The sequence below is a fragment of the Nematostella vectensis genome, chromosome 8, assembly GCF_932526225.1.
Source record: "Nematostella vectensis chromosome 8, jaNemVect1.1, whole genome shotgun sequence".
In the NCBI taxonomy this organism is placed as follows: domain Eukaryota; kingdom Metazoa; phylum Cnidaria; class Anthozoa; order Actiniaria; family Edwardsiidae; genus Nematostella; species Nematostella vectensis.
Genome location: NC_064041.1, coordinates 8,922,071 through 8,937,410, shown reverse-complemented (window position 1 = coordinate 8,937,410; position 15,340 = coordinate 8,922,071). Strand labels below are relative to the sequence as shown.

The following is a 15,340-nucleotide window of genomic DNA, read 5'->3' as shown; positions in this document are numbered from 1 at the left end:
TTGGGGAATACAGAATGAGTTTTGAATAGGAGAATATGACCGAGAAACTGTTTAATATTTAATAATAATCTAAGGCGTGTCGTGTCGGCGCAAATCAAACACATGGAGGATTGTGTGGGAGTTTATGAAAAAGGCTTTTTTTCCGTACAGATATTAAAAAAAGACTGTATAATCAACAAAAACTAACAATGAAATAAGTAAAAGGAAAAAAGGTAACCAAAAGTAAATATTCTTTTATATTTTTTACCCAGAAGTGTGAGCATAAGTGTCTGAAATTGTACAAATAATTATATGAGTATAATTCGAATTCTTTTATAAAGGTTACCCTATCAGGCCCTAAAAAAGTCATCAAAATAACACTGCAAAGGCTTAAAACCGGCAATGTTTAGTTTTAGGTCTCTCATCGCACTGTTTTATTGCATAAAGAGACCTTAATTGATTTTTTTGACATGACAACAAGTACACAGTTGGCATCATTACATTATCTAGTAACATCCTCAAATGTAAAAAAACATGCATAACTTATATTTGGGTATAGTAGTAGAATGCCAAGGGCAATGGTGTTTAATGAATACATGAATATAACAATAAGTTCCATAATATCCATAACAATAGAGAACTCTATTTTTCCCATTGGATATCTCATTCTTTTCCTTGTTGTTTTAATCTTTGATTTTTGGGGCATCTACTCTATCAAATTACTGTACATCAATTCAACATAATTCAAATTTCCTTTGCCATAGAAACCACGTTTCCATTCCAAGCTAACCTGCCTGACAGAATCAGAGAAACAGGGGCAGCAAATGGGGAGGGGCAGGCTAGCCCCATCATTTTGAGTGGATGACTTTTTTGCATGTGAATCCCAGCAAGGGGGCAAGCAGATGCATTTTAAATACAACTTATTAGGGCCTTTGCTTTCTGGACTGCTCGGCCACCGCTGAGAATGATGTAGACTTAAAGCTGACATACTATTTATTATTACCTACTTAGCTCAGGGTATAGCTTTCCTTATCTTTATTTCTTTGCATCCTTGGAATTATTGCCATTTTCAATGTCTTCTAGTTTACTCAGAATTGGCTGCAACACCCCTGCCAAGTCTTCTTTCTGCTTGACAATCTCTTCTAGGGATGCAGTGTCAGCGTTGTTTTCTAGCCATTCAGATTTCTCATCACAGTAACGATTTCCACTCACCTGAAAAACAAGGAAGGCAGAAAGTTAGAGGCATTTGTACTAGGCCTAGCTAAACCAAGGACATGTCTATCAAATGTTAGCAACCCCCAAACATTAACAGTACAAAACAAACTTTTAAACTTTTAAAATAATGTCCAATGCGACGGACATATACAAGATTTCAAGTTTAAAAGCATTCATTGTGGCTACAAAGGAAACATTTGTTGTATGCACGTTGCACACAACATGCAACTCAGTTTAGCCAGTCTAAATCTATATCTCTTTTTGGTATTGTGGCAGACAAACCTCTCTTGTTTAAAGGGATATGAGGGTGGTGTGAACATTTAATACTCTAACTCAAAAGCCAAAAAAAATTATCAACAGGTACTTTGCTGTGCACAACAAGCAGTGTTGTTGATAAATTTTCAAGAGGGCAACTTTAAATAATTTATTGTTTTATGGCTCTTTTACACTGGCAATTTAATATTTGCCAATCTCTTAGGCAGCTAGAATCTCTATACAACAACACTTGTAAAGAGAGTTTTGAAAGGTCTTAAAAATATCACAGAATATTAATTCGCAATCTTTTCTTGGAGAATTACAACAATTCATTCTGGGAAGGAATGTTTGACACCTTATAAGAGAGCATCTGTCATCCACCATTTTGTCATCCTAGCAAAGTAGTTAGTGAAAGAAAGCATCTATCTCCATCGGATGATTTGGGGAAGATCAATGCAAAAATAAAGCAAAAATTTTTAATTTCAGGGGGTAAGTTATGAGATTTCTTCCCATAATTTTTTTCTAATATTGGTTGAAAATATGTCTTTTTAATGGCTACTCACCCTGTCATCTTTAGTAAAGCGCCCCATGTGCTTATCAGGGTCTGCTATCGTCTCCTTTGTTGATGTTATCAAAGCTTTGAGTTCAAACTGAGCCTCTGTAACAAATACACAGAGTTAAAAATATTTTGATATGCAATGACAGGTCAGTCACCCAAATTCCTAAAAATGAGATCAAATTTAAAAACAAATAAAACAACAATAAAGAAAAACATCCTAAAAGATGAGATTCAAAACAAGACCATAAGGGTAAACATAAATTAGATACATTATCATGAAACCTGCACAGGAAACAAGACAACAGCTTGGTGCACCCCCCCACCCCCTCCTCCCTCTCTCCAAATACAGTACCTGAAAAAAGTCTGAGCCTTGTGTTTATGCTCACACAAATGTGAATTGTATACAGACCCAACTTACCGGCTTTATCAAGGTACTCTATGCAATCCACTTTATTATACCGGGTGGCAGCTTCCCTTGCACGCTCCCCATGAGCATTTCGGATTTGCAAGTCAGCACCACTTGCAACAAGAGCCTTCAAACAGCCAACTTGACCCCAACATGCAGCAATATGCAAGCAAGTGTAACCTGGGCACAAACAACACTGTCACTAGCTATACACATAAAACTATCAATACCTGGCCCTACCAATTGATAAAAATTGGTCAACAGAAACTAATCGAATTAATCAGTATTAATCAGTTGATTAATATAGATGGATATTAGAAGTCAATAAAAATCGATACTCACAGCCCAAGAGTTCTCAATCATATTAGTTATTATCTATTAATATTGGGTATTATCGATTCCTTACATTATTATCGATTATTATCTAGTGTGATTTGCAAATAGGCCTTTTGAAGCGATATGAAGACGCACTTTGTTAATATTTCCTTGTCTATCTGATTTCATTTAAAGAAACACAGTCAAACAATCGATCATGCCCATTAAGGGTGATACATTTCAACGGAATGGAAGAAATCATTGATATTTATCAATATAATCGATAATTTCAACATTTTTTTATAATAATTGATACTCATACAGTTTCACGTTATCAATTTCTATTGATTTCCGATATTAATCAATTGATTGATATTGAATTTTATCGATTATTATTGATTATCAGAATTATTGATTGGTAGGGCCAGGATCAATTAGAACTCAAAACACTGTCCCGACCTATGTAAATTTTAATATAGATATAGCAACACATTGACTAACACACAATGCTTTGCAAGCATTCACGAGTTAAAAACTACCATCGACTAGAACTCAAAAACACTGTCACGACCTACATACACAAACCTATAAATAGCAACACATTCGCTAGCTATAGAATATAGCTATTGAATATATTCCTAACTATAAATATATTTTGTTTGGGCAGCTTATCAGGAGTTTCTTTAACCAAGAAGTGAAATGCCTGTACCCCCAGCACATGAACAGAACAACTTGCAGCCCCCCTCACAATTCCTATTTATTCAACAATTTTATCGCAATCAGGTGATACCGTCAATCGGAGTTCAAATCTAATTATCAAATAAAAAACCCGTTAACCACCTTTCTTAGTTTTGCTGTTGACTTCAGCACCGCGCTCTAAAAGTTCTCGAACGACTTCGTTTCTTCCCAACATGGCGGCAAGGTCTATGGCGGACTTGCCATCCGGATTTCTCTTATTAAGCTCGGTGCTGGCATCTGTGACATAGGGACTCTCCGGATCCTCGAAAAGTTGCCTTATGCTATCTATATCCCCTTCTGTGGCAAAATCAAACAGACTTTTTCCCATATCTACGTGTGTGAAATACTCGAATACTCGAATTTCGGTCTACAGACCGAAATGTGTTTACAAACGCTCGCCTTAGTGATCGACCGCTGACCATAGAACGGGACTCCTGTTTTATTTTCAAGATAAACAAAACAGAGCAAATTATTTCTTTTCTCTGATTTTTGTCTCTTACCAATCTTATAGATTTGTTTATAAATTCTTGTACATTTTTGCAGATTAGTTTTTTAATCAATTTGTATTTTTGGAGCCTTATAACTGGTGATTTGCATGTATTATTGGGGAGAGGTTGTTGGTTGGGGCTGCTTTATTCAAAGGTATACTCACCCCACACCCAAAACAATTCTCAAGACTTGAGGTTTTTTTGGGCTTGGCAGGTATGATCGTACCATTTGATGGTGGATCTAAAAGGGCTGAAAGGGATAAATAGACCAGCCTATCTGTTGCAACTGAATCTTGAAAAAATGAGAGGATTTTTGGGGGTCAGTGCCTACACAGGAATAACTTCGCTTTACGAGATTAAACATTATTTTTAAATTGATATACTTTATTTGTAATTTTATTACAATTAGACATATAAAACTAATATTTTCATTAAATTCACAGTCATAAACCACAACAAAAGATCTCATAATAAGGTCCCATGTGAGCAAAGCGTTTACACTTATTGTTGTAGTTTAAATTGTGTTGTAACCATTTTGGTCATTTGCTATAATGCAAGTAAGGCACAGACCATTTGATATTTGTCAGGTAACAGATTTTTCATCTCCTCATTATTTGTTGTCGTGGCCAGTTGATGTTGCTTAATATTTATTCTCTGGAAGTCTGTTAAGCCTTTTAGCCATGGCATGCTTGTGAGATATTATCCTTAATATTTTGGTGTGTTTTTTATTTCCTCTATTTTCATTACCTTCCCTTCAGCTATCAAATGGACAGCCTCTAATGGAAGAACAGATAATGAATTATTCATACAACACAGATTCTGGTAGACCTCAAATTGATTTTGCCTTGTATAGGAGTTGATGCCTAGCCTAGGCAGGGCCTAGTCCCCTCTTGTAATCAACTTTATCAACTTTTACACCATCCATATCATGAGGGCTGATTCCATAGCCTGAGAGTTGATTATTGAAATACTTATATACACTTGAAATATTGAGTACCTTTATTAAAGTATTTCAATTAGAATCCATTTACCTAGCAGCCTATAGTATCACTCAATGGTAACCTTACAACACCTACACCACCTCCCAGTCTCCGATAGTTCATACCCCCTGACATCTTCCATTGATTAGTCAGGGTGTCAAACACCTCAATTGTTTTTAAGTAGGTTGTTCCATCAAAACCCCCAACAGCAAGTAGCTGGCCATTTACAACAGCAAGTCCTACACCACTGCGGCGAGAGTTCATGGCTACTACTGGTGACCACTGATTGGTTTTGGGGTCATAGCGTTCGGCACTGCTCAGCTCTGTCGCATCATCTCGACCACCAACTGAGAATGTAAAAATTAATAGTTCAGTAATCAAAAAGTCAAGGAAAGTTTGGGAAAACTGCTAGTAAAAGCCCTAAGCCATAGGATAAAAACTCAGACCTCAAACCAAAACTCCATACCAACATCACATGCCAACATAACATACCAACATAAAGCTTATCTTGAAAAACTGCTGCTCCTAGATGCTTCCTTCGTGTTCCCATTGATGCCACAGAAACCCATTTGTTGCAGCTTGGGTCATACCGTTCAACAGTGTTTAATGGAGATGTACCATCTGACCCTCCTATGGCATAAAGGAAGCTGTCAACAACAGCCACGCCCACTCCGAGACGTCGGGTGCTCATAGGTGCAACCCGTGCCCAGCGATTCTCAGATGGGTCATATTTCTCAACAATGTTTAGACATGAGACACCATCTTGGCCCCCGACAGCATACATAAACCTAGAAAGAGAAAATAGTTAAAAAACAAGTCAACATAAACTTGACATACTGGGTCTGTCAGCTGACATAATGTCCCTCTATCAGACTTAGAGAAAGAAAAAATCCATTACCATCTGCTAGTAATCACTAGTATTTGTAACAATTGAATTTGCTAAAAGATGAACCTATGGCTTTTTAATCAAGGCTCATCTCCCCTATTTCATACATTAAGCCAAGATATGGCATAATATACTGCAAGTGTTAAGCAAGCACATACACCTATTTAAAATAAGGTTGTATACTAAAAAAAACAAGAGTCCATAACCTGCAATGCTTCATGCCCAGTGTATAAATGGCCAAATTATGGTATTTGAAAGCCATGCAGGTGGTCAAAGAAACATTTATCTATCTATTTGATACCCATGAAACACTGCGAGTTACAATGAGGATTCTCTGATTGCAACCTTATTTGGGATAGGTGTATACAACAGCTCATAAAGGAATTCAGATATTCACATAGACATAATAAATTATCAGATCTAGATGATGATGAAATGATTTCAAGCAGATATTAGATCCTGTCTAAAAGTAAGCAATTTTAGTCAACCTAAAACTGATTAGGGTTACACTATGTTACTCCGCCTTCATTAAGCTTTTCAATAATATAATATAATATAATATAATATAATATAATATAATATAATATAATATAATATAATATAATATAATATAATATAATATAATATAATATAATATAATATAATATAATATAATATAATATAATATAATATAATATAATATAATATAATATAATATAATATAATATAATATAATATAATATAATATAATATAATATAATATAATATAATATAATATAATATAATATAATATAATATAATATAATATAATATAATATAATATAATATAATATAATATAATATAATATAATATAATATAATATAATATAATATAATATAATATAATATAATAATATAATAACATGTGCAGCAACAGTTTTATCAGCTCTCTGTGCTCTGTGGTATCAATCTGGATTATCTTATCATGTCAACTCAATAGTACAATGGCATCATAATCACAATCATTTGCATTCCCATTTGTATATGCATTTTTTTTTAAAGTGGATTCTTATTACGATAAAAAAATACAAAGAAAAAACTAATTCCAATAAGGTTTCCAGTATTGTGTAATTGGTAACAAACTATATAGACAAACATACTATTTCTACCATACTATTAACTAACACCATTAATAGTCAGTAAAGCAATACTGTTTTATTTTCAAAAAGACATAAAGATCAGGGTGGTAAAGGGGGGTATGGATCACGTTTCTAAACCCAAAAAATGACGTTTTCACGTTTCACGGACCAAAAAATGGCCTTTTCACATTTCACATTTTCAAAAACCACAATATCGCGTCCAAAACTCGCAATTACCGTAGTATCACATCCAAAAATCGCCAAAACAGTAGTACTGTGTCCAAAATTAAAAAATATTTGTATTTACTGCATATGACAATACATATCTATCTATTTTGGAAAGGTCACATGATTCTCCATTAAACACACTAAAACATGAGCTAAATCTCGATTCATGGAGACTTGAAACATCTAAATCATGTCTCACGAGGAGCGTTAAATCACGTTTCACGGACGTCGAAATGGACAATTTCTTGTTCCTGACAGTGAAAAATGGCCAAATCTTGTCTCACAAAAAACCCTTACCACCCTGAAAAGATGCCCCCTTTGATTCAGAGCAACTTAAAAAGAGTGACTTTTGAATACAAGATATTACAAGACTGTCCCTCCCATGTGTCGAGAAAATACAACCACTGTTTCCACTTGTTAATGTACTTATACCCTTACACTACTTAATCAAGATTTCCTTCTCACAATCATAGTTGCATCAGAATTCAGGATTTTAAAGTCAAATTAAAATATTTCTGATAAGCCTGGGAGTGCTGGACACTCTGGCAGGTACAGTTACTTACCCATCAAGCACAGCAACCCCTACGCTTGTTCTACAAGTGCTTGTTGGTGCCACTTCACTACTCCATTGGTTTGTCTTGGGGTCATAACGCTCAACACTATTCAGGTAGCTACTGCCATCATGCCCCCCGACAGCATACAACAGATTGTCTAATACCGTGACACCAACACCACAACGACGTTTCATCATGGTGGCAACCATCTTCCACTCGGACGTCTGAGGGTCATATCTTTCGACACTACTGATCGCATCACCACTACACCACCCTCCTACCGCGAAAATAACCTCTGTGCACTTTGTAGGCTTTCTTGGTCTTGTTCTGGGTCCCTGCATTAAAAGTCGTTGCTCTGGTAACAGTAGGTAATTTTTAGCTTCATCGACAAGGTCTCGGCATGTTTCGTCACTTTTTATTAGACCATCAGTCCCAACGACACCAACTAAAAATTTTGGGCCTAAAAGTGGCAGTCTCACATGTTGTAGAATATGTGATAGATATGCCCTTCGTTCAGTGACATTATATTTCATCCAGTTCATCACTGCATAAAAAACTTGTTCTTCAGAGCGCACATTTAATTCATCACTGGACAAAATATCAACAAGTTGTGCGAATGGTAAGAGTAGAAACTCTTCGCTTTCCATTACCTCTTGAAAATTATGTTGCGTAAATAAATCAGCCACCCTAAGCAAGTCCCGGCACGAGTGAGTATCCGCAAAAGCACGAATGCCCAAACAATTTGATGGATCGAGTTGACGTTTTAAAAATTCGCAACATATTTCTTGAATCTCCGTAAGTTGAAGCAAACAAGCAGCCGGCAATAGCGTCTGAACGTTCGTCTCCTCTATCGTGATGGAGGCCGTGTATGCAAATGTTATTAGTAAATTCATGGCGCTTTCGTCAACATCACGAATAGTTATCTCAGCTTGGCGACTCTCCGCCATTTCTCGCGTAAACATGGCCCGAAAATACGGACTACATGCGGCTAAAACAACCCTATGTGCGTGAATGGTGCTGGATCCGACCTTTATCACCACATCACAGAGTTCCTCACACTGCCGAAGGGCTTCGAGCGAGTCAAGCGTCTGTTTTGGATGTCGATCTGAGATGTGTTTCATGACGGTTTTGGTGACGGTATTTGTTGTCTTGGCAGAATTTCCACAGTGCGGACTTCCTGAAAAGTATCCCAGCTCAAATGCTGCCGAGCCCGACTCCATGTGAACCTCTGACCCTAGTGGGATGACGACGAAAGGTTATGCGATGGAATTTCACTGGGTTTGATCCAAATTTCTAGTCAAATTAAGGAGAAAAGAGGCAGGAAGCATTTTCTTGTCGAAATAGAATGATTGGCGCGTGCGCGAAAATGACTTGACCGAGAGAAGACTGGGCATAGCGCGGTAGAGGACTAGTGATAGGGATTCTCCTTCTGTTGCTATGGTGACGGTTCTATTGCCGCCATCTTGGAACAAAACATTGTACGCGGAAAGTGTTGTTGGGTTTGTGCTTTGTATTTGCGTAGAAAAGGGTTGAAATTGCCATAAATCATGCCTCCGAAAAAGAAAGGAAAGAAGAGTGGTAAGAAAGGAAAGAAAAGTGGGCGAAAGAGCGCCAAAAAGTCCGCATCTGCGGCGCCATCTACAGAAATGTTGACCGAACTATCCAAGGAGTTTTTCTTGATCCAAATTCGCGATCTTGAGGAACGATTATCAAGATATCAGAAAAAGTGCGACGAGTTAGAGCTGGGAAATCACGATTACAAGTCTCAGTACGAGCAGCAAACGACTGATAAAAAAGAAATCGTGTCTTTCCTCAAGAAACAACTCGAACAACGAGCAGATGAAATCGCCGACTTACAAGACCGGCTAATCGGGCTTCAGCAGGCGAAAGATGCCGAAAAGGATCAATTTGAGGTTCAACTAGCGACTCTTAGGACTGAAATGCAGGAGATCAAAGACCAGTTAACGTCTGAGAACATGGTACTTGGAGGGAAGCTGGCTTCATTAGAGGAATTCCGTGTTCAGAAAGAGGATTTAATGGCTAAGTTTGCTAAGATGGAAGAAGAACTCGAGAATCAACAGAAAGAGCATAAGGAGGTCATCTATAACTTGGAGAGAAAAGCTGTTGTCGACAAAGACAGGTAGAAATAGTTTGTTGTAAAGTTTGTACTTGGGAGGCCTGTGGTTTTACACCAAAGAGACCCTCAAACCGGCTTACGCATTTCTCCCACCAAAAGCAAGTAAACAGCAGTACACAAAAGACAGCAGCAATTTGTAAAAAATATTGAACACTTCACAGCATGACCTTCAGAACAGGTCCGTTTGAGCTTTCTCTTTGGTGTATTGTACTTCTAACTGCAAAAGGTCTATTGTCATTTATCTTTTTTTAAGCACCCTGGGATAGATACATGTTAAACTACTGCACCCCTTGATTAGAGAGAGTACTTCTCATCCCAAACTAAACTGACTTTTAAGGGCTGGGCTATAGGGAATGTACCCCTCCCCCTTTTTATTAGTAAAAATGAAGATAATATGTAAAAAAAATGTTTCATACTCTTTTTTTTGTGAAACCTTGAATTTATTTTCAATTATCCATATATGTTTCGTCACATTTGTTATCAAGGTTGAAGAAAGAAATGGTCCTGCGACTAAACCAAGTTGCTGCAGAGTTTCGTAAAGTCTCCAACAAGCAAATGGCAGAAACAACAAAGAGAACAATACGCGAGAATGTTTCAATCAATGCACAGCTCGCAAAGATGTCAGACAAGACTATGGAACTTATTCAAGAGAATGATGAGCTGCGGGCCAAAGAAAAGAAACAAAAGCTTCAAATTGACATGCTCGAGCACAATGAGAAAGAGCTAGCCAGGAAAAACAGCAGTAATCAAAAGGTTAGTTCTGCTGTTAGTGGATGTATGATATGGATTAATAAGACAAATTAACACAATGGTGAAATGTATGTTTTACTCCTCAGAGCTGTTTCACTGACGTTTTGAGTAATAGCCCTTTCATCAACGAAAAACTAGGGAGTAGAACAATGAATGTAGGATCAATCAGATTTACTAGATAGTAGGGTAGAAATTAAAACCAGTTGATGGTTTATAACTACCAAATATAAATGTTAGCTAACAGCAACCAAAGTGGAAAGGTTATAATTGTTTGAACCAACATGTTGCAGATCATTCGGATGTTGGCAGAGAAATCTAAACAGCAGGAGCAGATGCTACAGGAGTATGAAGAGCAGCAGACGGGCCAAGGCGCAGTAGAGAGTGAAGTACAGCTACTAAGGGCACAGGTTAACAGCATCAAGGATGAACTTAAGGTATGTTGTGTTGGTTTGTGAGTGATGATTATAATGATGGCAATAAAAATGGTTGAAATGATGCTGATTCTAATGGTTGTAGTTGAGTTAAAAATAAGAGGTTGTATGGCTGTAGTGGTAAAGATAATAGCTTATAGCAAAATTTTACTGCGCTTTCCAGTTGAGCGTGGAAAAGCAGTAGTTTTGTCAATTAGTTTTAGCACGGAAACAAATAGTAATAACGTCGCAACTCAATGTTTTCAAGGTGCCAACTATGGTTCCACTTAGGGTGCACCCGTTGATGAATTGTAAAATTGAGCGCATAAATAAGAAAGTCCAACATACAAACCAGGTTGTCCTTTCGGTAATAATTTGAGAACATTGGTTATCAATATAATTCAGGGCGGGTTTGACTCAGCCACATGTATTATCCTGGGCAATTGACTTTTGTTACGAACAAGTTCAAAGTTATTAGTTCGTTGGTCTCTCAAATTTGGAAAGAGTTTTGCGCAAAAGAAATACAATACAGTTTGCGCCTCCCTTAAATAGACGAAAAATATTTAAAACCTTGGCCGTATTCGACTTTTAAATAGACTTTAGTTTATTTTCGAAAGGATTCTAGAGTTGAGAATTCGTCCTACAAACATTCCGACGTTTGACAGCACTTTGAATTGACTTGTTACGTTGACCAATCATATGGTGAGAAGCCTGTTATACACCACATGAATGTTTCCATGCTAAACCCCAAAATAGCTCAAAATGATAGTTCTATAAGGCAACCGGTTATGGTGGTGGTAATGATAATGGCCATCATAGCAAGAAAAAAGGATTTTGAGGGGTCTTCTTCCAGTAAAATAATGAAGTGAACTTTGTTCTCTGTGCACAAAAGTATTGGAATATTGCTGTTTGCTTTAGTTAGCCAGAGAAATAAGTGAAGAATGACATCAATTAATAATTGTATTGGTGGTTAAAAAAAAAGCTAAAAAGGAGCATGTTTTGAAACCTAGACCACATATGACCAAAAGGAGTCACTTGACACAGAGCTCACCAAGGTCAAAAAGGATCGGGACATAGTGATGAAGACCAAGGATAACCTGGTCAGCATTCTATCGGGTGCTGCAGGGACACTTAAGGTCTCCCTTGTGGTAAGTGCCTTAAGACAGCTCAGATTAGGTACTTCATATAATATAAAACATAACAGTATATCAATCAAAATAGTCTCAGTACTGAGTAACGATATGACAGAAAGTATAGCAACAGGGTAAAAGCCTTTTGTTAGCCTACCTCAAGGCTTTAGATGCTGTATTCAGCAAGAAAAACCCTAAAAACTCCAAGATCGTAGCTCGTGGCCGCCATCCTGGATTAGAGTGACAAAAGATGAGGCACTGGGGGGAGATGGGGACCTGCCCTCCCCACACTCCACCCGGCGCCTCTCATCTTTCGAGGGTTTTTCTCGCCAAAAACAGCATCTAAAGCCTAAAGTTAGGCTACCTATTTGTTCATGTAAGTCTCTTAACTGCAAAGAAACTAGATTTTCTATGAAGATTATTTGCTGGGGATCTAAGTTAGTTCACTATTAAAAGGTTTGAGTGAAAATATGCTCTGTATCATTATTTTGGTTATTCTGCATATTTTTTTTCAAGCCTTCTGAAATAACACACAACACTATCTCCCACTGCTTTAGTATACCTAACATTTCATTAGTCTACGAGCGGGGTTGGGGAGGTTGGGGTTGTTTGACATACCATTTTCTATCTCATTCATTCTATCCAAAAAATCGTTTCTCTTTTTTACATTTGAGTCAACCTCCTGGTCGATTGGGATGGTTCATCAATACCCCTGTAACACACCCCCTCCCCCTGGCTATTGACCTGCCCTAACTGATTGCCATTTCTTTTCTTCAGCCTCCTGCAGATGACAGTCTTTATGGCAAAGTTGATGCAGAAATGCAGCGTGACACTATTGTTCAAACCCTGCTTGGAATACTGAACAGGGCTGCCGAGTATGGCGTTGGCCCTAGCACCAGAGACTTTGTGCCCCAGGAGCGAACAAGAGGGTATTCCAGTCCAAGTCCTGATATTGGCAGGCACATATACAGAAAGAAAGAGTAAGTCACCTTTATTATATAAAGCTACCTCATAATAAAAGCTGTGCGATTTTGATAGCAGATTTGTACAAGCCCATACCCAGGATATTTCTTGGGGCGGTGTAACATCCGAAAAAATGGACCTAATTATTATTTTTTTTTTGGGGGGGGGGGTGGAGGGAGTGAGTTTTCTGATTAAAATCTGACCACCCCCGAAAGAACAGAAGCGACGGGCCATGGGAAGTTTATTGTCGGATTTGGCTGCAAAAAGGTCTGACTTATGGATAGATGACATAATAGCTTATGCTTTATAGTTTTGTCTACAAATAGCACGTCTATTGAGAACCGGAAAGGACTTTAAGCCGTTGTGTGTTTGAGTGGGGGGGGGGATGTGTTCGCACCCTATGCATCCCCCGGGTACGAGCCTGTTGTATTATCTGGGACCTACAAATAGGCTCTCCAGTTTGTTTGTTTGTTTTTTCGGAAATAGGGGTTTCAGGCTATTGGGATATCACCTCAGTTTTTTCGCGCAACTAAGACCTGCTTTTCCAGGTCGCCTTTTCCGTTTTTCACACAACTAGTGCCTGTTGAGCAGGCTAACCAACTTACAATGGAAAGCAAAGTCCCTTGGAGATTTTTGTTAGTGAAGACACAAAACAGTGCCATGCTATAATGTAGGAACTGGCATTGACCAACCATATTCGTCATAGACATATCATGCCAGCCATTCAGGTTACAGTGTTCCCTCGCTTGTTTAGCCAACAATTTAGATAACTTGCAATTGAAGTAACCCTCTATCCTTTCTCATTTGGCTTACTCGATTTATTAAAGGTTTAACATTATAAACTAAGGCTTTTAATTATAATTGTTTGACATTTCTAGGCCGACTACCCCACTGCACAACATTGAAATCTAAGACGTATTTATTTTGTTCTTTTATTCTATGCCGACTACCCCTCTAACCAAAGGTTCAACATTGAGATCTAAGACTTGATTATTTTGTTAACCTATTCTAGACCGACTACCCCTCTTACCAAAGGTTCAACATTGAAATCTAAGACTTGATTATTTTGTTAACCTGTTCTAGACTGACTACCCCTCTTACCAAAGGTTCAACATTAAAATCTAAGACTTGATTATTTTGTTAACCTATTCTAGACCGACTACCCCTCTTACCAAAGGTTCAACATTGAGATCTAAGACTTGATTATTTTGTTAACCTATTCTAGACCGACTACCCCTCTTACCAAAGGTTCAACAGCTGCCGTCATGCGACCACTCCCGCACTACAAGCTAGGCGATCTTGGGATCGTCCCGCGCGCGAATGCCAAGATGGGTGATAATCAGAGGGCAGCATCGCCTTTGCACCACCCCCCTCCTAGCAAAAAGACTAAGAGCGTTGGTGTACAGACGATCAGTGCACAAAAGGTGAGGCAAAAGATTTGGATTCACGTAAATTTTAGGTTATTTCTCGAATTAATGAAGGAAAACTAGAAATTAAAGAATGTAAGTTGTGCTTTAAACGTTTAAAATTGTTGCTTTTTCATGCTTTACAGGAAAATAACACCACGAAAATAAGAAACTGTGCAAAATAACCTCTACCCTGCTAGCAGACGCCTCTTTTCTCTGTATTTTGCTTGGCTGGAGTTCGCGAACGAAATACAGAAAAAAGAGGCCTTTGCTTGCAAGAAAAATAACCATTAAAGTGTGTTAAAATAAAAACGTGTTAATTCTCTGGTAAAATATTTTACGTTTTGAGAAGGAATTGAACAAACTTGTATATGTTCTAAAAGGAGTTGGGGTGATTTTCTGATAACTATGTCGCACCACAATTTAGTTAGCTCCGCGATGCGAAAAATCGCAACAAAGATTTTGGTCCTAACCCGTAAAATATTACTTATATTTTGTTTTTGTTTGTTTGTTTTTTCTTCAAAGGCTATGTTCTTTGCCGATCAGCTGCTTTCTCGTCGGAGTAATTCATCCTCAGCTCACTCTTTCTCTCGCCCGGATTTAAACACCACAGGGAGCCTACGCACAGAGCTGCCAATCAGTCAGCACTCAAGAACAAAGATTTTATCATAAACTCCACCCTAGGAAGAATTGATGCGCGAGAAAGGCATAACCAGGATATAGCGCATTGAACATAAATATTAGATTTTTTAAAGCTTTGAATTTCAAGCCTACGGGGGTTTGTATTTTGGAATAAAACTGTACAAAATGTAAATAAAGTATACAAGTACTATCATCAGTTTAT

The 15,340-nt window shown here is 37.7% G+C and overlaps 3 protein-coding genes across 4 annotated transcripts; 1 reads left to right on the top strand and 2 right to left on the bottom strand.

Moving 5' to 3' along the window:
* Positions 1-223: 223 nt before the first annotated feature.
* Positions 224-3,883, bottom strand: LOC5519335 (ankyrin repeat domain-containing protein 45). Its single transcript, XM_001639184.3, has 4 exons — positions 3,570-3,883; positions 2,427-2,594; positions 2,013-2,107; positions 224-1,191 (listed from the first exon to the last, which is right to left on the bottom strand). Exons 1-4 carry the CDS (start codon positions 3,793-3,795, stop codon positions 1,015-1,017), a joined length of 666 nt encoding a protein of 221 aa, XP_001639234.1. The 5' UTR covers positions 3,796-3,883; the 3' UTR covers positions 224-1,014.
* Positions 3,884-4,321: 438 nt separating this feature from the next.
* LOC5519334 (kelch-like protein 20) lies at positions 4,322-9,066 on the bottom strand. Its single transcript, XM_001639183.3, has 3 exons — positions 7,710-9,066; positions 5,428-5,723; positions 4,322-5,282 (listed from the first exon to the last, which is right to left on the bottom strand). Exons 1-3 carry the CDS (start codon positions 8,918-8,920, stop codon positions 4,987-4,989), a joined length of 1,803 nt encoding a protein of 600 aa, XP_001639233.2. The 5' UTR covers positions 8,921-9,066; the 3' UTR covers positions 4,322-4,986.
* Positions 9,067-9,105: 39 nt separating this feature from the next.
* LOC116603163 (cilia- and flagella-associated protein 157) lies at positions 9,106-15,331 on the top strand. 2 transcript variants are annotated; one of them, XM_032364247.2, is made up of 7 exons: positions 9,107-9,840; positions 10,323-10,590; positions 10,878-11,021; positions 12,008-12,145; positions 12,905-13,107; positions 14,316-14,514; positions 15,022-15,331. In XM_032364247.2, the coding sequence occupies exons 1-7, from the start codon at positions 9,248-9,250 to the stop codon at positions 15,166-15,168; spliced, it is 1,692 nt and encodes a 563-aa protein (XP_032220138.1). In that variant the 5' UTR covers positions 9,107-9,247; the 3' UTR covers positions 15,169-15,331. The 2 variants fall into 2 exon arrangements, with proteins under 2 accessions (XP_032220139.1, XP_032220138.1); XM_032364248.2 differs by lacking the exons at positions 14,316-14,514; positions 15,022-15,331 and adding an exon at positions 14,103-14,166 and having other exon boundaries at positions 9,106-9,840.
* The last annotated feature ends 9 nt before the right edge of the window (positions 15,332-15,340 follow it).